Source organism: Coturnix japonica, chromosome Z, assembly GCF_054131305.1.
Source record: "Coturnix japonica strain WE chromosome Z, WE-NBRP24, whole genome shotgun sequence".
Lineage (NCBI taxonomy): Eukaryota > Metazoa > Chordata > Aves > Galliformes > Phasianidae > Coturnix > Coturnix japonica.
In genome coordinates, this window is record NC_140702.1 from 35389870 (window position 1) to 35413859 (window position 23990).

At 41.0% G+C, this 23990-nt stretch overlaps 1 protein-coding gene across 39 annotated transcripts in view; it reads left to right on the forward strand.

Annotated features, from left to right (window-relative positions):
- The window catches only part of AGTPBP1 (ATP/GTP binding carboxypeptidase 1), an 83245-nt gene that overhangs the window by 52770 nt on the left and 6485 nt on the right, over positions 1-23990 (forward strand). For 28 of the 39 annotated variants that reach the window (XR_014939476.1, XM_085529129.1, XM_085529141.1 and 25 more), the window contains 7 exons: positions 123-267; positions 1536-1689; positions 2443-2623; positions 3552-3681; positions 3958-4089; positions 7421-7597; positions 12944-13104. Coding sequence is in view for 29 of the 39 variants with exons in the window: in XM_085529129.1 (XP_085385255.1) it covers positions 123-267; positions 1536-1689; positions 2443-2623; positions 3552-3681; positions 3958-4089; positions 7421-7597; positions 12944-13104 (1080 nt within the window). In the remaining 10 variants the exon portion in view is untranslated. Of the gene's footprint in view, positions 1-122; positions 268-1535; positions 1690-2442; positions 2624-3551; positions 3682-3957; positions 4093-6544; positions 6973-7420; positions 7598-11260; positions 11563-12943; positions 13105-19480; positions 20289-23990 lie in introns of those variants that run through there. The other 11 variants (XR_014939471.1, XR_014939472.1, XR_014939469.1 and 8 more) reach the window with 10 other exon arrangements.

Genomic DNA, 23990 nt, shown 5'->3' on the forward strand with positions numbered 1-23990 from the left:
GAATAAACAATGAAGAGAAATAAAATCCCTAAAAATTTTATTCCTCTTACAATGTGTGTTCAGAGATAATCAGTGATAATGAATAGTATTCTGGTATGTTTACTATCTTTATTGTCTCCTAGGAATCATTTTTCAAGAAGTTCGATTGCTGCTGGTGGTCAGAAAGGAAAATCTTATTATACAATTACTTTCACAGTGACTTTTCAGCATAAAGATGATGTGTGCTACTTTGCTTACCATTATCCATATACGTACTCAACACTGAAGGTGAGAAGACTGTGAAGTATTACATAGATTTTTGGATTATGTGATACATGGACATTCATTACTCAATTTTTACTTCTTTCTGTAAGGTTCAAAATGGTGAGAGATTAAAATTGAGAATGTTCATAAACTATTAGTATTTAGACTGGCAAAGAGTGAAGGTTATTCTAAGGAACAGTACCTGGGATTTTTTTTAAAAAAAATATTACTTTCAGACTGAGAGGTTTTCCTCAGAACAATAAATCATAATTGATTGGAAAACTATACAGAACCCAGCTGAGGGACTCAAGCATCTTTGCCCAGATTGATGGATTTGGCTGCAGATGACCTGTTTGGACATTCAATCAGTAACATCAAATCTGATTGTGTAACCCTGATGCCCACCCACTGGCATGGAACAGATTGGTCCTCACAAATAACATTCTACCAAAACTTGCCTAAATACCAAGTGTGGACACTCAAACCCCTTTCATTCTCTTCAGCTGCCCAGGACTGCTGTAGCAGTGCAGAGATCCTCCTTCACTAGATTCACAAGCACACATACATTTGTGAGGTACTGCCATGCAAAACCTGCCATCTGTGCTATACTACAGGGTTCTAACCTCTCTTGCCCACTGTACAGACCTACTTGTAGGCTAGTGCAGATGGATGCTTTCTAGCACATGAATGCGCACATGCCGTCATCATTGCAATTCCTCCCAACTACCAGCATGTGTGTCTGCCCACATAATCACCCTGCCCAGACCAGGTACTGAAACTCAGTGGCTAGTCCAGCTAGCACTTGCTGAAGCTTTGCTTGTAGTTTTTCAAGCCAATCAATTATAGCCTGGAGACATTTGATCTGTGGCATTGTTTGTCTTGTCTACCTTGTTTATCTCTTTTGTTCCTGATTTTTGGGTCAACTTTTATATGTTATCTTCTTCTGCCCTGGAAATGTCTTCAATCAGGAAACTTGAATGAAGCAGGGGTGCTCGCCTTCTATGTACCCTTCGTATCACCTTAGTACCCTTATAGTATCATCTAGATGAAAATGAAGAAGTTTATTCTCTGTGTATTCTTCCTCAAAACAGTTGAAGGAATGGGCTGTATAAAGAAAAAGTATTCAGTTTGTTGGATATACGGACAGTGGTATTTGATGTTCAAACTTATAACAGAAACTTTAACGTCATTTACAAAGATTAAAAAAAAAGCATTAAACAGGACATGGAATAGAGTGTCATAAATGATTACAAGAGATTTGATGTATTTTTTTCATTATATTTGTGATGAAGATGCACCTTCAGAAGTTGGAATCTATGCACAACCCTCAACAGATATATTTTCGGCAAGATGCTCTCTGTGAAACTCTGGGTGGCAACACTTGTCCCGTAGTCACTATTACAGCCATGCCAGAATCAAATTACTATGAACATATCTGTCAATTCAGTAAGTGTGATTTTTCTTTCTCAGCAACTGAAAATAATGTAGAAAATGTGTGAAGAAAGTAGAGTATTAACTAGTGTGCATTGTAAAAATAGTAAAAAAGAACAAACACCAAACAACAACAAGAACCAAAACATTAATGTATCACATGAAAGGCGTGTAATATCCAACATTAGTTTTCTATTTAAATATTCTTGTAAGTAGTCCAATAAGAATATTTATAGGTGACTTCTATCAAGAGTTAAATCAGTTGATAGATGTTTTTTGCATTTAACATTTTGCAGTCAACCCTCCTTGGAAAGGTTCTAAGATTTTTTTTTTTTCTCCAAAAGTTTAGAATATTTGCTTATCAAAAAGAAAATACTTCCTGGAGCGAAATCTATAGCCATATCTAACCTGTTTTTTATTTGAACTGAACTTTCTCAGCATTCCTCAAACTTTTATTCTCTACTGGGGAAAGAAAAAACAACCAAAAAAAAAAGACATCAAACTTATCATATCATGTTCACTGACTCAAGCTCGTTATGCTTATGTCTTGGGTTGAATTTAAAGCTGTATTGTGAGAATTCAATAATTAGCAGTCCATATAGCAGTATTCTGGTAAGCTATGTTAAGCATTCCCTGTTTATTTGTATATTCTGAAAAAGAACTCCCAAATAGTCTATCTTAGTAATAAATGAAGCAGGCTATTGCCTGTTTTCAGTTAACAGGGTGTTTAATTATCTTGTTTGCAACTTCTCTGCACACTTCTTCTAGGGAATCGTCCTTACATTTTCCTATCTGCTCGTGTACATCCTGGAGAAACTAACTCAAGCTGGGTTATGAAAGGAACACTGGAATATCTTATGAGTAATAACCCAAGTGCCCAGAGTTTACGAGAATCTTATATTTTCAAAATTATTCCCATGCTCAATCCAGATGGTGTCATCAATGGGAAGTAAGCATAAGTTTTTACTCACAAATATTTAACCTGTAATGCTTAATCTTTGCATCTGTAATTTAGAAGTAAAATATCTAAATTAATCCCCAAGCAGTGCAATGTTTAATTACAAGAAAATAACAAGATTGCTAGACAGTACTTTTCATTTTTTGTTACGCCTTTTTTGGCTTTAGAGGCAGGTGCAGTTGTTTCAAGAATTCAAAAAACCTAAAATGTATTTTCAGTTAATTATGGGTGATAGCCATCTCTTAATGATATAAAATTAGTTTAATTGTCTCTCATTGTCAAACCCATTATAGATTTGAGTACAACCTATCTTTATTATAGGAAAAGGTATGAACGTAACCGAACATTTGAAGTTAAATAATTCAGGCTGTAATTGAAAATCTAACACAGAGTCAACTGAGAAATCTGTCCCCTCAGACATAATGCAAAGACAAATACACTTTAGATAACTGTAGAAATACAAGTATCTGTTATCTGAGAAGTTATTGGTGAAAGTTTTCTAAATACAGGGATGATCTTTCTTTGCTGCTTTTTTTTGCTTTTGTTTTCTTCTTGTTCTCTCAACAGCACGTTGATTCCTAATCACTTCATGTTACTTTGAACTAGCATTTAAGTAGAGTCACAAGGCTTCAGTTTCATCAGTGTGTGAACAAGATTACAATAGACTTCGTATAAGAAGTGATTTGTTTTTAGATTTTCTGTAACATAACTTGAAAGGGAAAAAAAATACCTCAAAATTTTCTAATAATTGCAATGTCAGGAAACTGATTTTTTATTTTTTTATTTTTTTAACCAAACTCTTCCAGAGCAGGTTGTAGTGACAAGGGAAACCTGAGGTAAAAAGGGAGTCTTACTGAAAAGTGACAAGGTGATACAAATATAGTACAACTTGTGTTTTTCATCCCCCATCCCCTAACAGCCACCGTTGCTCTTTAAGTGGAGAAGACTTAAACAGACAGTGGCAAAATCCAAATCCAGATCTGCATCCCACAGTTTACCATGGTAAAGGCTTACTGCAATATCTAGCTGCTATAAAGCGTTTGCCTCTGGTGAGTATATCTGCATAAGCCATTCCAGAATCTATCAAACTTTAAAAATTGGCTTGGTGAACTACTCTTATGGGAACTTTTGAATCTGAATCTGTTTTTATTGCTAGAGGTTCAAACGCTTCTTAAGAACCTTTTTTTTCACAGTGTAAAAGTATATAAGGAGTTTTGTTCTTTTTTTTTTAAACATTCAACAGTGAAAATATAAATGCAATAAAAGGATAAAAAATTTTAAATTTGATGTCCCTTGACTTTATTTTGACATATGATTAATTGCAGGTTTACTGTGATTATCATGGTCACTCTCGCAAAAAGAATGTATTTATGTATGGCTGCAGCATCAAAGAGACCATGTGGCACACAAATGTTAATACTGCCTCTTGTGATATAATGGAAGACCCTGGTTACAGAGTAAGTTTGATACTCATACCTTTCTCAATTGGATGAATTTGGAGTACACTTTTCATATAATTTCATGATTTTATTCTGATCAAATAGAATTTCGTAGTATCAGACTTACTTAGAATTTTTTTTTAGTCCATCTATATATGTCAAGATATTTTGACAGCTTTAAATATCATTTTTTGCTAATATGGGGTTTAATGTTAGAAAAATGCTTTTTTTTTTTTTTTTTTTTTTTAGTTAGCATTGTGTGCTTTTTCTGCTCGAAACCATTTAGCAAATGCTTGAAAAAATATGCTTTTATGGTGGAGTCACCGACCATGGGAGTGTTCAAGAAACATTTGGATGTTGTGCTGAGGGATGGGATGTGATTTAACTGGGAAGTATTGGTGATGGTTGGACTGGATGATCTTCTAGGTCTTTTCCAACCTTGATAATTCTGTGATTCTGTGATTCTGTGATTTATAATTAGTCAGTTAAAAAAATAACAACCACAATATTTTAAGTATGGCAAATAATATTACAGCATTAAGAAAATATGCAAAATACAGAAATACTTATTTTTATATAAGGAAAGAAGCAATTGTGGTGAAAACATACAGTTACAGGACATGTCCCTGATACATGAACATAATCGACTCATGCAACCAACATCTCTTGAATGGTATAAGCTTTTAATAATTCCTGAAATAAGATTCAAGGAATTATGTGATAATTTCTTCTGCATACCTCCATTGCTGCCTTGTGGCAACTGCGAATCTGTGCAACTAAAGTGTCCAAAACACATAGATTTTCTGAAGAGATGCAAACAAAAAGGACTTATGGGTGCTGTGATGGTTGGAGGCTGTCCTGAGCACAGTAATCATGAACTGATAAGATGTCTAGATCTTCAATGAAGCAAAGAAAGTGGTTCACAGAAATGCTACATTGGATTCCAGGTGGTTGAGTTTAGCATAATTTGACACCTGTTTGCTAGAATCCCTTTCAGAATAGTACTGAATGACAAAGGAGTCCTGGAAGGTTGTTTATTCTTCAAGAATGAAGTGTTAAAGGCGTGCTCAGTTTAGGGCTCCTTCCTACAAGAACTATATAGAGTTTCTGGAACATATTCAGAGAACAAAACTTGTGAAGGAGCTACTAAACAAGACAAATGATGAGTGACCAAGGGCACTGGGGTCATTCAGTCTGAAAAAAAAACACCTCTCTGCAATGTACCTGAAAGGAGCTTGCAGTTATGAGGATGTCAGTCTCTTTTCTTAGGTGAAAAGCGGTAAGATCCAAGAAAATGGTCTCACGTTGCACCTTGATGCACTAAAGCACCAGGGCAGGTTTACACTGGATACTAGTGTATTCGGTGGAAAACTAGTGCATTCAGTGAAAAAGAAGGAAAGGGAACTATAGGCAAATGAGCCTCACATCTGTGCATGCGTACATCATGGAGCAGATATTCCTGAAAGCTATGTTAAAGTATGCACAGAATGAGGAGCTGTATTGAGACAGCTAGTATGGCTTCTTCAAGGGCAGATAGTGCCTGGCTGATCTGGTGGTCTTCTATGTTGAAGTGATGGCATCAGTAGACAAAGTAAGGGCAACTGGTGTCAGGTACCTGGACTTATGCAAGAGCTTTGACGTGGTTCCATACCACCTTCCTGTTTCTAAATTGGAAAGATACAGATTTGAAGGCTGGACTATTCAATTGGATTGGTTGGATGGTCACAGCCAGAGGGTTGTGGTCAATCACTCAATGTCCAGGTGGAGACCAGTGAAGAGTGATGTCTTCCAGGGGCCTGTCTTGGGTCCTGTACTCTTCAGCACCTTAATTAGTTATGTAGACATTGAGATCAAGTGTACTCTCAGCACATTTGCAAATGAGACCAATCTGACCAACCTTAAGTTCTTTTCTAAGAGAGTGGTGAGATTCTGGAACAGGCTGCCCAGAGAGATTGTGGATGCCCCATCTCTGGAGGTGTTCAAGGCCTAGTTGGATGGGGCCCTGGGCAGCGTGGTCTAGTATTAGATATGGAGGTTGGTGGCCCTGCATGCAGTAGTGGATGGGAGCTTCATGATCCTTGAGTCCTTTCCAGCCCAAGCCATTCTATGATTGTCTGATTCTCTGATTCTGAGCAGTGCAGCTGATACAACAGAAGATGGGGATAGCATCCAAAGGGACCTAGAGAGGCTTGATAAGAGGTTCCGTGTGAACCTTATGAGGTTCAACAAGGACTAGTGCAATGAGTCTGGCCAATCTTAGATAGCTGTACAGACTGGGAGAAGAAATCATTGAGAGCAGCCCTGCAGAGAAGGACTTGGAGGTTTTAGTGGATGAAGAACTGAACATAAGCCAGCAGTGTGCACTTGAAGCTCAAAAAGTCAATTGTCTTCTGTGCTGCATCCAAAGAGTAGTGGCCAGCAAAGTGGTTTTTACAATACAGGTGATTGTCCCCCTCTGCTCTGCCCTTTCAAGATCCCACCTGGAGTACTGAGTCTAGGCCTGGCTCTCCCACTACAAGAAGGACATGAAGCTGTTGGATTAAATCGAGAGGAGGCCACAAACACGATCAGAGACCAGGAGCATCTCTCTTATGAAGATATGCTGAGGGAGATGGACTTATTTAGCTTGGAGAAAAGAAGACTCTGGAGAGAGCAGCTTTCCAGTACTGAAAAAGAGTGTATAACCAGGAGGGGGACCAAATTTTTACACTGTTTAATCGTGGTATCACAGTATCAGTGTCACAGTCTCGTGCGGGTTGGAAGGGACCTTAGAGATCATCAGGGGGATTCCCCGGGATTCGAGCCTCCTGTGTAGCAGAGCAGCACTTCTACCACTTGCGCCACAGGGGGGATTTGAACCTGGGCCTCCGGTGTTGCAAAGCAGCATTCCTACCACTGCGCCACCGGGGCACACACAGTAGAAGGGAGAATTATTTTAAACTGAAAATTAGGTATTAGGAGGAAATACTTTAGTCAGAGTGGGGTGAGGCACAGGAACAGGTTGTCCAGAGAAGTTGTGGGTGTCCCCATCCTTGAAGACCAGATTGGATGGAGCCCTGAGCAGCCTGATCTAGTGGGTGGCAACCTTGCCCATGGCAAGAGTTGATACTAGATAGATGGAGAGTTGATACTAGATAATCTTTAAGGTCCTTCACTAGCCAGTCTGTGATTCTATGGTATAGTTTAAAAAATTCCAGCTGGTTCAATATTATTATTTGTCTGTTAAATCTTAACTACAGCTAAATTTTCTAATGGCAATCTGCAATTGAATATTTTGCTTTGTCTCCCTTTCATAAATGAAATAAAATAATCAAGATCTCAAGATCTCTTTCAAATTACTATCCTGCAGGTACTCCCAAAGATCTTGAGTCAAACTGCCCCAGCATTCTGTATGGGCAGCTGCAGCTTTGTGGTGGAAAAGTCCAAGGAGTCAACAGCACGAGTTGTTGTCTGGAGGGAGATAGGAGTACAGAGAAGCTACACAATGGAAAGCACATTATGTGGCTGTGACCAGGGCAAGTACAAGGTAAGAAAGTATGTAAGCTAAACTGTTCTTGCTCATAATTTCTATCATTTGCATTGGTATCTTTTTCTATAAACCCGCTTGCTTGCTTGTTCACCTTAGACTTTTAAAACTCCTCTAAGATCTCTTGTGTACTCTAATGTAAAATGAAATTAAACTGGTTTCATAACAGTCTCTGTCACTAAAAACCCATCATTTCTATGCTGTGCTTATTGGCTGATATAACAAGCTTGCTCTTAATTATTACTTATAGCACATATGAATGCATGGGCGCCTCCAGTGGCGCAGTGGTAGGAATGCCGCTTGCAACATTGGAGACCCGGGTTCAAATCCCCCCTGTGGCGCAAGTGGTAGAAGTGCCGCTCTGCTACACAAGAGGCTCAGATCCCAGGGGTTGGACTTGATGATCTCTAAGGTCCCATCCAACCCGCACCAGACTGTGATACTGTGATGTAATTAAAAAATTTAGACAACACTTTTTTCTAGTGGATTGTTAAGATTGGATGGTGATAAATACCAATTGAAAAATAAGAATTTTCTTTACATGTAGCAATTTTAGAGTTTACCATGGTAGTTCATGGTTCTTCAGCAAGAATTTAGTGAGGTTCCATATGGAAAGCTTATAATGTAAAACAGTTTCATATTGATTCACTGGCACTACTAAATATCTGTCTTCAGGTAAACTCATCATAGTTGTTTAGCTTCTCAAATTGCAACTTGTCTTCAAGTTGTGTCCTCAAAAGAATTAATAGGGATGCATGAGAAACACTAGGTGACCCTGGTGGTTGTTTCTTACTAGCAGAGAACTTACTTTGCAAGGAAAACTTTTCTAGGAAAGCAACAAATAAAGAGAAATAAAGAACCTGAAAATAATGTCTTCAGTTTCTGTGACTGTGTTAAATGTAGCTACAGATTGAAGAAAGTTTTTGAGGTGAACGTTCAGAGAAAAAGTCACGATTTCCTCTGCTTCAATATAGCGATAAGAACTACCAATTAAGAAAAAAGGCCCGAAATAAAAAATAATGTGCTTGACGAGAAAGGAAACCGTAAGGTTAGGACAAGAGAGGGGGAAAAAAAATGTTTTGGCAAGGAATATTAATGTATGTTCCAATACCTGTACTTATCTCTCCAGGCATCAGAAAGACAGATATTTTGGCATGAATTTTAGTAGATCTATAACTACTGAATGAGTGAGTTAATTTTCTTGATTAACAATAGAAGCATTCCTGTTATCATCAGAATATTCCTTCATCATTTCAGTTGTTCATCAGATAATAACATTATGGAGCTTTAAAAAACAACCTATCCAACTTTGAAACCTCTGGAATATTCTTACAAGCATCAACATTCATGGCCTTTGCAACCTTGCAATAGAAAGTTCATAAGAAAGATGAACTGAGATACCTTATGGGCAAACTTTTAAGATGTTTAGACTGCAAAGCCCTTCTTCTGTAAGGGAGGAAAAAATGATTGTATTCCATGGAAAATCGCTTACTCAGTTGGGAAGATCCTCCTCTCTTGTGATAAACAAGTTGATGTGATTAAATTGCTCTTCTATCACTTAGTTCATTTGGAATCAAACAGTTTCTTCATCTGTTGAACATACAAGAACCACCTTCATATTTTTCATTGACCATGATACTGTTCTGGTTTATTAAAGAAATATATCAGAAAAGCCAAAGCTGCTAGACAGAATGAGAAAAGCAACATTTCTTAGAAGAGATGAAGAGACTGGGATTTTTTTATTTTTTATTTTTTTATTTTTTTTTCCTGTGGAGAGAGTAAGGTCAACATCTCTGTGAATGAACGCATGGTATAAATTGGTTGACATGTTTCATAATATGTTATTTCAAAACACAGAAGGAGTTAAAACTGTAGAAATTCCCACCTGCTTGCCACCCAGAGGGATGTGGAAGTTCCAGTCTGACAAATCATGTACGGTGTAAAAGTTTGAAGAACTTTTCTTCTGGCTTTCTGTTATCACAGAATTTTATCAAGCCATGAAGATTACTCAAAAATTATGTTCTTTTGAAAAGAAATGGTGAGTCTCTGACAAAGATGGATATCAAATCTTTTTATTAAAAAAAAAAAAAAGTTTCGTTTTCCTCAGTGGTGATACCAGGCTGTTTCCAGTTTGGAAGGAAACAGGCTGTTCAGCTGAAGTTCTTACCTGAATTTAGGATCATCTGTGACAGTTTTCTCTGGGAGCAATCTTGCTTCAGCTGCTTGTGTGTTGTTCTTGTAACACAGTGAGAGTTACTGCTGCAAATATGGCCTGATCATCTCTGATTCAATATGCAAAGCCAAAAGTTGAGATGAGACAGTGCTCAGAGACATACAGATAATAAAGATGCTAGATAAAGGGAGAATTTCTTCAGTAATTCAAATAACATGAAAGCTGAACATTAACTGAATTAGGAAATCCATGCCTTTCATGTTTGGAAAGTAATAAGTTTGGTAGTATGACTTAATTTTTAACTGCACTGAGAAGGCTTTGCCATTTGGAAATTCTATGATGCACAGAAGAGAACTAAGTTACTGTGATCCTTCTATCTCTAGGCTTTTCAGTTCTCAAAAATGATCAGATCTTCATAGTCTCTACTGAACAAAAAGAAAAATATAAAGTTTTACTGTCCACATGACTTCTCCAAGTCTTAGTCTTTGTTTTCAGTCTTTTAAATATGTATTACAGGAAGATACTTCTCAACTTAATATGGAAGTCTTTTTTGCATCTTTGTCCCCATGCATCAGAATTCATTGTTGTGAAGAGCTAGTCAGATGAAGGCATTTGCATGATATACCTAGTAACAAAGACTTCAACTGGCGGTATGAAATACTACTGTCTAAAAGGATGACAACTATGTAAAACATTAAGAAAGAAAGAAGAATGAAATTATATGTGAATTAAAAAAAATCTACCTTGGGGTGGCTAAGCTTGTGCTTAAAAGCAGTGTTTGTAACACTTAAGGCTCATTGTTAGGCCACAGTTGAAGGTGGTAGAGTAGTAGTCAAGTGTATTCATAAGATTAAGAAGAGAATCAACAAGGCTTCAGAGAAAATGAACTTCGTCTCAGGTCCTTAGTGCAATTGTTTATCATTTCCCGAAACAAACTTTGTGTACCTCATTTCATGGGAATAGAGAATTGTCTGATGGAACATCAAGAACGGATTAAGAAGTTTTATTTTTGGCAGCTCTGTCATTGCATTCTCCGTTACTCAAAGAAATGACAAAAAGCAAATCCAGACTCTGGCTTAGGCTTCTACCGCAGTACAAATTGCTGTACAAGTGCTTCACAGATACATATCTCTCATCTAATCCATTTTAGGTCTCTTAGTTATATCCTGTTTCTATTGTTCTGAAAATAGCAGCCATGAAACACGCACACGCTATTTATCTTTCTAACAATTGTCTTTGCACTTTATTTCATACTGTGCTCTTGTCCTTCTTCAACTCGGAGTCACTCCTCTTATATTGCCTATAAGGAGCCTGCCAACTAACTGTGCATTCTTTGGCAACAGATAGACAATGATTGGAAAAGTTTCTGAACATCAAGTTGTACACATTAGTAATCTGTGTAACAGTGAGATTACTGTTACCCTTCTCCTTCCTCTTCTGCATACTTGTTGCCTCTTGTCCTTAATGTTATTTTAATCTCTTTGGGGCAGGGACTGTGTCTTCCTGTGATTAGCGTAGTGGAGCCCCGACTATGATTGGGGTCTTCGAATGTTACTGACGTGCAAACAAATACAAAACAAAAACAAAAATTTGGCCTCTGTGGATAAGGTTCTGCATTGAGAGTGAGGAGAACTGATTTCTGTTCCCAGCGGGGTCAGTGACATGCTGTGAGACACTGTGCAAATCGCTTCAACCCTCTCTGCCTCCATTTCTCCATCAGTAAAATGAGGATAATTCTTCCTTTATTTATAAAGTGCTTTGAAACCTACAGCACAAAAGCATTATAAAAGAGGTAAGTAGTATTACTATTAACAATAATACTTGGTATCCAACTCTTATTCACTGCTTTCAGGTTTCTTTACCATTTGACTGGAGGACGACAATTTATAGTATTGCTTTAGTTTTCTTGCTAGTAAAAAGCACTTTGTTTATGAAAACTACTGATAAAAAGAGAAGCTACAGGAAAAGTTAAGTCAACTTTTCCTTTTTTAAAGTTTGCAATTGTTCAAAGCAGAAGTACATGAAGAATGTTTAGAACCTAACAATTAGAAATACAATTTTTTTGAACCTTGCATTTTATAGTATAGTATCAGTGTGGCAGTGTGCAAAGCTTGTGTGTGTGTGCCTGTTCTAGCTTTTAGGAAAAAAATATACTCTGTTCTTTGCCTTTAATACATTTTTCTGCTGGACAGCTTAGCTTGTCACTGGTTCCTGGTTCTTCTGCTCTTGTGCTTATTTTGCCAAAGCATCTTTTGAACTATCTTTTTCCTTGAAAGGATTAGAAGATACAAACTAATGCTCCTGAGATAAAGAAGATGCAGAGGGAAGACGGAGTGAGATTGTGACGCTTAATCTGTTGTTGTGTACTTGGTTAGTTAGTGACTAATTCAGAGTGCTGAAGGCCACTCTGTAGTATCATTCTCTTTTCATAAAAGAGTTGATTTCAGAGGTACTCTTCCTTGCATAATTCACTGCTCACCAAATTGAGTGTATGTAATCTGATGGGAGAATTTGTCATTTATGTAATATTGGGGAAAAATACATGACTTCTACTTCTTAGATACTTTTCATTCTTGACTGGCTATCTCATTCCAGTTAGAAATAAACTATGACTTTGGATTCTTTTTAGTTACTAAATGTCTGAATAAATTCTTTCACAATTAAATTATGTAAACCTATCTTATAGGAGAAGAGAGACTTGATCATGTAAAGGAGTAATAGTATTGTTTTGAATTGTCTAATTTATTTCTTTAAACATATTGATGAAATTGCTCACAGACGCCGTTTGAATTTATTCATTTTTAAAGGACTTCCTGAAGAATCTTGCATTTAACAACTTAGTGTTTAAAATTCTTTTTTTAAAATTCTGTCTCAAGTTTTATAAATAATTTAGACTTTTAAATTTGGACATGATCTCTGATCTCTCCTCTTAGTGCTGTGATGTTCTATGAATATTGATGTGCTAGAAATGTTAAATGGGAGGCTCTGAAGAAATATGGTAGTGTTCAGGAAGGGCTGTTCTCCCTGAGGAGACTCAATTTGTTATCCTTTGTTCTGTTTGTTTCTTGCTAAGTGTTTATACTACAGTTCTTAAATGTATCATAAATAGTTATTTTGCTGTATGTGTGCGTTCATCTGCAGGTATCTATTTTTAAATCTTATTTTTAAATTAGGGTTTGCAAATAGGGACAAGAGAACTGGAGGAAATGGGAGCCAAGTTCTGTGTTGGCTTACTGCGTTTAAAAAGAATGGCTTCCCCTTTGGAGTACAATCTGTCTTCTGGTCTGCTGGATATTGAAAATGAGCTGATCGAGTCAAGCTGTAAAGTGACAAGGTAGTACACACTTGTTATATTTCATTTTTTGGGGGGAAAAGAATAGTTTCTCAAATGAAGTGAACGTTCTCTCAAAAATGTTCTTCTACACATCAAGAAGAACGATGATCTGCTGTGACATGGTAGTTTTCCAATATACTCACATTGCTGTTACGCTACCTTGTTAATTCACCTGCTTCAAACTTCTGAAGAAAGCAGTAACACACAGCTAGATTACTTGCTGCATTTGTTACTGGTATAAATTTTAAAGTAATCAAGGTGTTATTACATACAGTAAAATACTAAGTCTCAACTATTTCTTCCTGACAGCATTTTTTTGTATTGCTGGTTACAGTATTAAAATTTTATTTAGGCTGACTTGAACTATGTAAATTGAATGTCACCTTAGGAGCTGAAAGTTTTTCCTTCCCCTTATGATACAAATACATAAGACATTTGAAGAATTTAAAACATGTTAAGTAATGTTTAGGTCACCAAAAAAGGGATTGTACGTGTTCAGCAGTCAGCTCATTAAGTTACCAAATCATTGAAGCTAGATTGATTTACAAAATATGCATAATATTCCATATATCCATATATGTAATAATTTACTATCTGTGCATGCAATTTGCAATACAAAGTAAAAGAGTTATTTCAAATACAAAGACACCTTTCTTTAAATATGGCTAGGAATTAAATAAAATAAAGTTACAGATATCAGAAAAGCATTAATTTAGAATATAAAAAGGCAAGATTTACAAGCTATAATATGTTATCCCTTGGCGTATTTTGTACTCAAAATGGATTTACAGTAGCTTTGGCTATAGCTCCAACTTAGCTAAATTAATGTTGGGGAAAAATTGATTGCTGTTTTTATAGAACTAAAATAGCGAGGTGCTTGAAACTATGACTTAGATACTGTACTAATGAGGAATTTGTCTATAAAATGTGCAAAACTAGTGGAGGTTTGGGAGGGCATCAGTAATTCCCTAAAGGGGGGGAAATTATGTTCAGTTTCTATATGTAAACACCTTATCAGAATGTGGAATACTGAAAACAAATGAAGCTTGAGTTCAGGAAGGTGGGAAAATCATCAGGACAAGTCAGCATGGATTTTCAGCAAGAGGAAAAAGTCATAGAATGGTTTGGGTTGAAAGGGAACTTTAAGCCCATCTGGTTCCAACCCCGCTGCAGAGTCACCTCCCTCTAGACCAGGTTGCTCAAAGCTTCATCCAGCCTGGCCTTGAATGCCTTAAGCGGGATGTATCCACATCCTCACTGGGCAACCTGTTCTCACCACCCTCACAGTAAAGCATTTCTTCCTAATATTTAGTCTAAATGTACCCTCTTCCAGTTAAAAATATTTCCCCTCATCCTGTTGCTATCTGCCCATATAAAAAGTCCCTTCCCAGCTTTTCTGTAGGCCCCCTTCAGATACTGGAAGGCCTCTGTAAGAGCCTTCTCTTCTTCAGGCAGAAGAGCCCCAATTCACTCAGCCTGCCCCTGTAGGGGAGGTCCTTCAGCCCTCTGGTCATCTTCATGGCCATCAGTTCAGTGTACTCCTTCAATTGGGGACTCCAGAACTGGTTGCAAAGGCATGCTTGACCAATTTGATAACCTTTCATGCTGAAATGACTGGCCAGATAGATGAGGGAAGAACAGTGGATATTATCTATCTGAACTCCAGTATGACTCTTGACACAGATTTACATAAAATCTTCATAGATAAACTGATGAAGTATGGACTGGATGAACAGTCAACAAGCTGGATTGAAAGATGACTGAAAGGCCATACCTGGAGAGTGTTGACCAGAGTAGTATAAAGTCTAGTTGAAGGGCGTTAGCTTTGTAGTGCAAGGTTCAGTAGTGTGTCCCATCCTGTTCAGCATCTTCATTTATGGTCTGTGTAATGGAGTACAGTGTACCCTCAGCAAGTTCTCTGAGTCAGAACTGGAAGAAGGGGCTGATATGGCAGAGATGGGGACCTTGACAGGCTGAAGAAATGAGTAGAGGCAAAGCTCAGTGAAGTGCAGCGTCTTTTACCTGGGGAGTGATAACCTCATGCACCAGTATATGCTGAGGGCAACTAAGCTGGAGAACATCTCAGCAGCAGGGCACCTTGGTGTCCTGATAGATCTACACAAGCTAAACATGAAGCAGCCATGTGCCTTTGCTGCAAGGATGAATAATGGTATCTTAGGCTGCCTGAAGACAAACATTGCCAGCAGCTTCAGAGTGACAGTTTCTCTCTGGAAAACCTGCAGCTTGAATTTGTATTCAGATCTGGGCCCTCCTTTACATAAGACAATTTATTTGGAGAGAGACCAACAAAAGCCCCTAAGATGAATAAGGGACTGGGGTGCTTTCTGTAGGAGGAAAGGCTGAAAGAGGTGGGACCCCTAGAGAGTGCTCAGGGGGTAGATCTTGTTGTTAGGGTGACCTAATACCTGAAGGGGGCTTGTAAGAAAAACAGAGCCAGGCTGTTTTTGGTAGTGTCCAGTAACAAGACAGGATACAATGAACAAAGGCTGAAACAGAGGAAATTATGTTTAAGCATAAAAACAACCCAGCTTGCTGTGGGTGTTCTCAGATGCTGGAATATGTTTTCCTTGGGAGCTGTGGAGTTTCCACTCCTGGAAATATTCTCAAGTCATCATTCAGAAGAACATGTTTGTGGGCAGCTATATCTAGGTAGCCAAGCTTGAGAAGGGAGATTGGACAAGATGGTTTCCAGGGTTTCTTTCTAACTTCAACCATTCTGTGAGTCAATGAAAGTAAAAGAGTGTTTCTAAGTCTGCCTTCAAAAACACTGAATGCTGGCAGTCCTTATTGGAGCAATTGGAATACAAGACTTCTCCTGTCCATTAGTGCAGGATGCTGAACTTCCAGATTAAATACAGATAAGTTATGCTTATTCTGTCACTTCCTCATATGCTGCCCTGAGTGTGTATTTTCAAGACTAGGTTTTGTTTGGTTTTATTTTCACTTGCAGCTGATATCAAATGTTAAAAAGGCTTTATAATATTTTCCTGTCCAGAAGCGTTAAATAACTGTTAGTTTTATTATAACCAAGCTTCAATATAGATTCATCTCTTTGAAATGTTTAACTTCAAATTGCAGTATTTTGAATCGAGATGTGTTTGTAATTGTTAGGGTGGCAGAACAGCCCCAGATTTCCAGATAGCTTTGTTTCATCTGGTGCCTCAGATTCAGAATCTACATTTTATATTGTCTGTATAGAGAGGTTAATGTGGCAGTTCACAGATAGTTGTAGTATTTTAGAAAGAAACATATGTGCTGTATTTCTCAATCTGTTAATGTTACACATGGTTGAGTGGCATTGAAACAGCACTTGCTGAATTGAGGAGTGTCATACATGAGTCACTCCTTGCAGTTTCTGGCAGAGAGTTAAGGAAACATCAGAAGTGTATTAGCATCAGGGTGGAATAAAAAAAAGGTGAGAAGTCATGTACCAGTCAGCCTCATAACATACTACTTTATATAAACACATTCACAAAAAATCCAGCGGTAACGTTATTTGAGGGAGGTGAATAAAGGAGTAACAAGTGCTTGACATTGTTTCCAGGGTGGGTGGCAGCAGGGGTGCTAAGGGGGACTGCGAGGAAGAGAGTTCAGTTGTGTTTTACCATGCCAGCCCTTTAAGTGATCCTCAATGGGAAAGACTGGACTAAATGTAATACTAATCTTGCAGTACAAATTAAATTTAGTACCCTGAGAGATGTGGTAAGGTTTGCGTAGTGAAACAAAAACATGACTGCATATTATGACTTACTGGAATATTTTTTACCAAATAACCTGACCTCTTTTGGAAATTCTAGCCATTCCATTAGTTGTTTTGACGCTCACTGGTGTGTTCTAGAACATTTTGTATTTTGTTAATTTGATTTAATTATGGTAGAGAAGCAGACTGCACTTTTCTGAATGCTTTTGGGTATCTACAAAACAGTCGAAAGAGCTGACTGCTAAAAGGGACTGTGTGAAAGGGAAAAAACAACTGCAAAATTCATTTTTCTGCACTTACACTCTTAGATTTGAGAAAATGCATCAGTGTGGTAGGGGCAAGGAGTGCGGTGCTCGTGTTGGGAGAATGTGACAAAGATCCTCTTGCAAAAAGGTCTCCTTTTGCCAGAAGGAAACCAAATTTGACCTACTTTTTATCTTTCCATCTTAATAACTGCCTGGACAGAATTACAGTGTAAGAGAGACATGTGTACTAGGAAGTGTAGGGACAAGAAGATTATTAAGTTGTGGAATGTCTTGAGTTGGAAAGAACCATAAAGATTATCTTGTTTCAACACTCCTGCTATGGGCATCTTGGCCACCCACCAGATCAGGCTGCCCAGGGTCCCATACAATCTGTCCTTGAACTCCTCCAGGGATGGGGCATCTGCAGCATCTCTGGGCAACTTGTTCAGTGTCTGAGTGAAAACTTTCCCCCTAACATCTAATCTGAACACCAGGCAGCACTTCAGTGCTGTGCAGGTGAAAAAGCACTGACATGGGCTGCTCAGAGGTTGTGGGTTCTTCTCCTTGGAAATCTTCAGAAGCCAGGATGTATTCCTGGGCACCCTGCTCTGGTTCTTATTTGGCTAGGGGTTTGGACTAATGAGGAAAGGTTGAGGGAACTGGGCTTGTTTAGCTTAGAGAAGAAAAGGCTCCAGAGAGACCTAATTGCAGTCTTCCAGTACTTGAAGAGAGCATTTAAACAGGAGGGGGAGCGCCTGTTTATGAGGGTGGATGGTGATAAGACAAGTTTGAAACTGAGACAGGGGAGGTTTACATTAGAGATTAAGAGAAAGCTTTCCACACAGAGAGTGGTGACGCACTGGAACAGGTTGCCCAAGGTGATTGTGGATGCCCCATCCCTGCTGGCATTCAAGGCCAGGCTGGATGTGACCTGGGCAGCCTGGTCTAGTGGTTGGCGGCTGTGCCTGTGCTGGGGGAAGTTGAAACTAGATGAAACCAAATAAATAAACATCTACGTTAAGTGGTTAGATGCAGGAGGTGCAAAAAAGTTGTGCATTTGTTGAAATGCGATATACTTGTGTTATGGTTTTGCAATTTGGTTGGTGTTGGTATTCCACATCAGAACACCATGCCTCATAATGGGAGTAAAGGGGACAAGTTTTTTTTTCTGTGGACTGCCTTAAATGGGCGTGTGGGGAGTGGCACCACAGGGGAAGTGGGGAAGGGGACAGGGTTACTGGCCCGGCTCCCTGCGAGGAGACAACGTGGTCGGAGCTTCCCGCCTTCCACAGCTCCATCGGTGAGATTGGGGACTTGGTATTCTCTTTGTTGAAACTCTCTTGTTGTTTAGCGTTATTACGTTATTAAACTGCCGATCGTTCTCAGATCACCTTTTTTTCTCCTTCATTTTTTGTTAGACCTAATCGCAATCTTCCTTCCCTTCCCCTCTTCCTAAACGCACGTGGCCGGGCCGCGCCGCACCATGCCGTGCCGTACAGTGCCACTAGAGAGAAGGGGGGAACTGTTGTTCCTGCTCCCCCAAGTTTGTTCCCACTGTCCTGGAGTGAGCTCTAGAGAGAATTCCGTGACATTTTTGGTGGAGAATGCGGGCAATGCTCTGGGCAATGTTTTGGGCAGTAATTAGGTGTTTTTTTTCAGCAGCCCTGTATGTAGGACTGATAGTCCCTGGGTTCCTGTGGTCCTGGCTTCAGAACATCCTGTTGGTGGGGATATGGGTAGATATATTAAGCCGACAGCTGGCAGGGATAGAGATACCTGCCTGGCTCCCTTCCAGACTAATGAACATCACAGACACTGCTTGAACTGGCTCACGAATGCTCTGAATTCCTTAAGTATGACTAGGGAGTCAAATTGGATACTCTGTTGTTAGTCTCTCTAATTGTAGTAGTTTACTATAAAGTGCAGAGAGACTTGCAAAGAATAGTGCAGAGAGACTCAGGAAAAGGGCCAGAAGCATCGGGACCCCCGGTATCAGGTAATCTCACCCCTGAACACCAGAGGGACCTTGGGAAATTAATAGAACTTTTGAATGAGGGATTAAAAGAACTGGTGAGTGAGGGTGGGAGATCAGGGGGATCTCAGAACGTACGGCTTATGAAGAAGATAGAGAGTCTCGAGAATGAGATCCAAACCCTAAGGGGAAGGTGCCAAGTTAATCCCAGCCAACCACAGGAAGCACCAGAATCAGTGTCAGTTCAGAGATGGGAACGTGTGTCCTCACGTCTGGAACGGACGGAGGAAGTAGAGGAAGATCCAGGCAAGGGACCCTCCCCAAAACCACTGAGAAAAGCAACTCAGAAGACTAACAGATGCGGAGAGGATAGTGATGATGAGGGAAAAGTCACTGCTTCCTTTATTCGTAAACCTCTGAAAATTACTGAAATCCAAGGTACGAGAAGGGAGTTTGCCCGACTCCCAGGTGAACGCCTTGTCACTTGGCTGCTCCGGTGTTGGGACAATGGGGCCGCCTGCATGTCCCTAAGCTGCAATGAGGCTTGTCAATTAGGAAACATTGCTCGAGACTCATCTATTGATAGAAGGATCAGAAGATGTCTCGATGGAGTCGCCACTCTCTGGGAGAGGATGCTATCGGCTGTAAAGGCAACCTGTCTTCTCAAAAGTGATTTGGAGCCTGTACTGGAAAAATGGAGTACAGCTGAGGAAGGTATCCAGTACCTGAGAGAAATGGCTGTGGCAGAAATGCTGTTTGATCCCACGTTTGTCCCTGGGGACCCAGAGGATTACCATGACCCAGAAAAGGTGAGCGGTACTCCGGAAATATGCAAGAAACTCATACGGTCAGCACCAGGGAAGTATTCCAGTATACTATTAACGAACTCTTAACAGGTGTGATGAGCTGGATAGAAGACCTGCAATTTTTGAGCTCATCCTTTCACTGCAAAATACCGAAAACACACTACTGCCACACCGTGCCACCATCACAGCCATCTGTCAAATGGTGGATAGACTGGACCGAATGGAGAGAAAACAAGACAACATGCAGAAGAACTGGTCTGTGGCAAGGAACCACAGTGAACCTGTGGCAGTCTTAGCCAATCAGACGCAAACGCCTGCCTGTCCGAGTGAATGACCGCAGTGAGCCTATGTCATGTGGTGCCATGTGGAACTACCTGCGTGACCATGGAGAGGATATGAGGAAGTGGCATGACGAACCCAATTTTGCACTATGAGCACAGGTAAGAGAATTACAAAAGAGGTCAGCCACTACTGAGGTTGCCTCTACCGCTTCAGACAACCAATAGAGGGGCCCTGCCCTCAGACAGGGGGGGGAGAGGGATAATAGAGTGTATTGGACTGTGTGGATTCGGTGGCCTGGCACATCAGAACCACAAAAATATAAAGCACTGGTGGATACCGGTGCACAGTGCACTCTGATACCCTCAGGTTTCAAAGGGACAGAACGGATACATATACATGGGGTGACTGTGGGTTCGCAGGAACTATCTGTGTTGGAGGCCGAGATGAGCCTCACTGGTAGAGACTGGCAGAAACATCATATAGTGACTGGCCAGGGGGCTCCATGCATACTTGGAATAGATTATCTAAAAAGGGGACATTTTAAGGACCCCAAAGGATACAGATGGGCTTTTGGAATAGCTGCTATAGAAACAGACAACATTAAGCAGCTGTCTGATTTGCCTGGCCTATCAGGGGACCATCTGCTGTGGGGTTACTATGGGTGGAAGAACAACCGGTACCAATTGCCATGAGAACAGTACACAGATGACAGTACCGTACTAATAGGGATTCCTTGCTCCCTATCCATAAGCTCATTCAACAACTAGAAAGTCAGGGAGTAATTAGTAAGACCCATTCACCTTTCAATAGCCCCATATGGCCAGTGCGCAAAGCCAGTGGAGAATGGAGGCTGACGGTGGACTATCGTGGCCTTAATGAGGTCACACCCCCATTGAGTGCTGCAGTGCCAGACATGTTGGAACTCCAGTATGAACTGGAATCGAAAGAGGCAAAATGGTATGCCGCCATTGATATTGCCAATGCATTCTTCTCTGTCCCTTTGGCCACAGAGTGTAGGCCACAGTTTGCCTTTACTTGGAGGAGTGTTCAGTACACTTGGAACCGTTTGCCCCAGGGGTGGAAACACAGCCCGACCATCTGCCATGGGCTGATCCAAGGCATGTTGGAACAGGGCGGTGCTCCAGAGCACCTGCAGTACATAGATGATATTGTTGTGTGGGGTGATACAGCGACAGAGGTTTTTAAAAAAGGAGAATGGATAATCCAAATCCTCCTGTCTGCTGGTTTCGCAATTAAGCGAGACAAAGTGAAGGGCCCTGCCCAAGAAATCCAGTTTCTAGGGGTGAAATGGCAAGATGGGCGTCGCCACATCCCAACAGACATGATCAACAAAATTACTGCAATGTCTGCGCCCACTGACAAAAAAGAGACACAGTCCTTCCTGGGTGTAGTAGGCTTCTGGAGGATGCACATCCCAAATTATAGCCTCATTGTGAGCCCCCTCTATCAGGTGACCCGAAAGAAGAATAACTTCGTGTGGGACCCTGAACAGCAGCAGGCCTTTGAGCAAATCAAGCAAGAGATAGCCCGTGCTGTGGCCCTGGGGCCAGTACGGATGGGACAGGATGTGAAGAACATCCTTTACACAGCTGCTGGGGAGAAAGGTCCCACTTGGAGCTTGTGGCAGAGAACCTCAGATGAGACTTGAGGCCGACCCCTAGGATTCTGGAGTAGAGCATACAGGGGGTCGGAAGAGGGCTACACTCCAACTGAGAAGGAGATCTTAGCCGCATATGAAGGGGTCCGGGCTGCCTCTGAGGTAATTGGCACCGAAACACAGCTTCTCCTGGCACCTCGACTTCCAGAGCTGAATTGGATGTTTAAAGGGCAGGTTCCCTCCACTCACCATGCCACAGATGCCACATGGAGTAAGTGGGTTGCACTAATCACACAGCGGGCCCGGATGGGGAACCTCAGCCGTCCAGGGATCCTAGAAGTGATCATGGACTGGCCCGAAGGTAAAAAGTTTGAAGCACCCCCAGCAGAAGAGGTGTCACGTGCCAAAGAGGCTCCACCATACAATGAACTTCCGGACAACGAAAAGAAGTTCGCCCTGTTCACTGATGGATCGTGCCGCATTGTTGGGAAACATCGCAGATGGAAGGCTGCTGTGTGGAGCCCCACACGACAAGTTGCAGAGGCCACAGAAGGAAGAGGAGAATCGAGTCAATTTGCGGAGGTAAAGGCTGTCCAGCTGGCCCGAGACATTGCTGAGCGGGAGAAATGGCCAGTGCTTTACCTCTATACTGACTCATGGATGGTGGCCAATGCCTTATGGGGGTGGTTGCAGCAATGGGAGCAAAACAACTGGCAGTGGAAGGGTAAACCTGTTTGGGCCGCTGAACTATGGAAGAACATTGCTGCCCGAATAAAGAACATGGTCCTAAAGGTGCGTCATGTAGATGCCCACGTGCCCAAGAGTCGAGCGACAGAGGAGCAACAAAATAACCACCAGGTAGATCGAGCTGCCAGAATTGAGGTGGCCCAGATAGACCTGGACTGGCAGAATAAGGGAGAGTTATTCCTAGCTCGGTGGGCCCATGAGATCTCAGGCCATCAAGGCAGAGATGGAACACATAAGTGGGCTAGAGACCGAGGGTTGGACATAACTATGGACGCTATTGCGCAGATCATCCATGATTGTGACACCTGTGCCATGATCAAACAGGCCAAGAGGATGAGACCTCTCTGGGGGGAAGGGCGATGGGAAAAGTATAAATATGGGGAGGCATGGCAGATTGATTATATCACCCTGCCAAAGACTCGTAATGGTAAGCATAATGTACTCACCATGGTGGAGGTAACCACCGGGTGGCTTGAGACATATGCGGTGCCCCATGCCACTGCCAGAAATACCATATTAGGCCTAGAGACGCAAATCCTGTGGTGACATGGCACCCCAGAGAGGATCAAATCAGACAATGGGACTCATTTCAAAAATTCACTGGTGAGTACCTGGGCCAAAGAACATGGCATCGAGTGGATCTATCACATCCCCTATCACGCACCAGCTGCTGGTAAGATTGAGCGCCACAACGGTTTGCTGAAAACCACGCTGAAAGCGGTGGGTGGTGGAACATTTAAGAACTGGGAGAAACATCTAGCAGAAGCCACCTGGCTGGTAAACACCCGAGGATCAGCCAACCGAGACGGCCCTACACAGTCCAACTCCCTGCGTACCGTGGAGGGAGACAAGGTTCCTGTGGTGCATGTAAAGAATATGCTGGGAAAAGCGGTTTGGGTCCTCCCAGCCTCTGGAAAAGGGAGGCCCCTCCGCGGAACTGTCTTTGCACAGGGACCTGGGTGCACCTGGTGGGTGATGCAGAAGGATGGGGATGTTCAGTGTGTGCCACAGGGAAATTTGATGCTGGGAGAGTGCAGCCTGTGATTCCATGTGTGTATATATATATATATATCTGTATGTACATATGTAATGCATGTTAACTACTGTTCTGTTTATATGTTGATAAAAGTTAGGCATGATGTGGTGATGTGTAATAAGGGGTGGAATGTTTTGGTTTTGCAATTTGGTTGGTGTTGGTATTCCACATCAGAACACCATGCCTCATAATGGGAGTAAAGGGGACAAGTTTTTTTTTTCTGTGGACTGCCTTAAATGGGCGTGTGGGGAGGGGCACCGGAGGGGAAGTGGGGAAGGGGACGGGGTTGGTGGCCCCGGCTCCCTGCGAGGAGACAACGCGGTCGGAGGTTCCTGCCTTCCACAGCTCCATCGGTGAGATTGGAGACTTGGTATTCTCTTTGTTGAAACTCTCTTGTTGTTGTTTAGCGTTATTAGGTTATTAAACTGCCGTTCGTTCTCAGATCACCTTTTTTTCTCC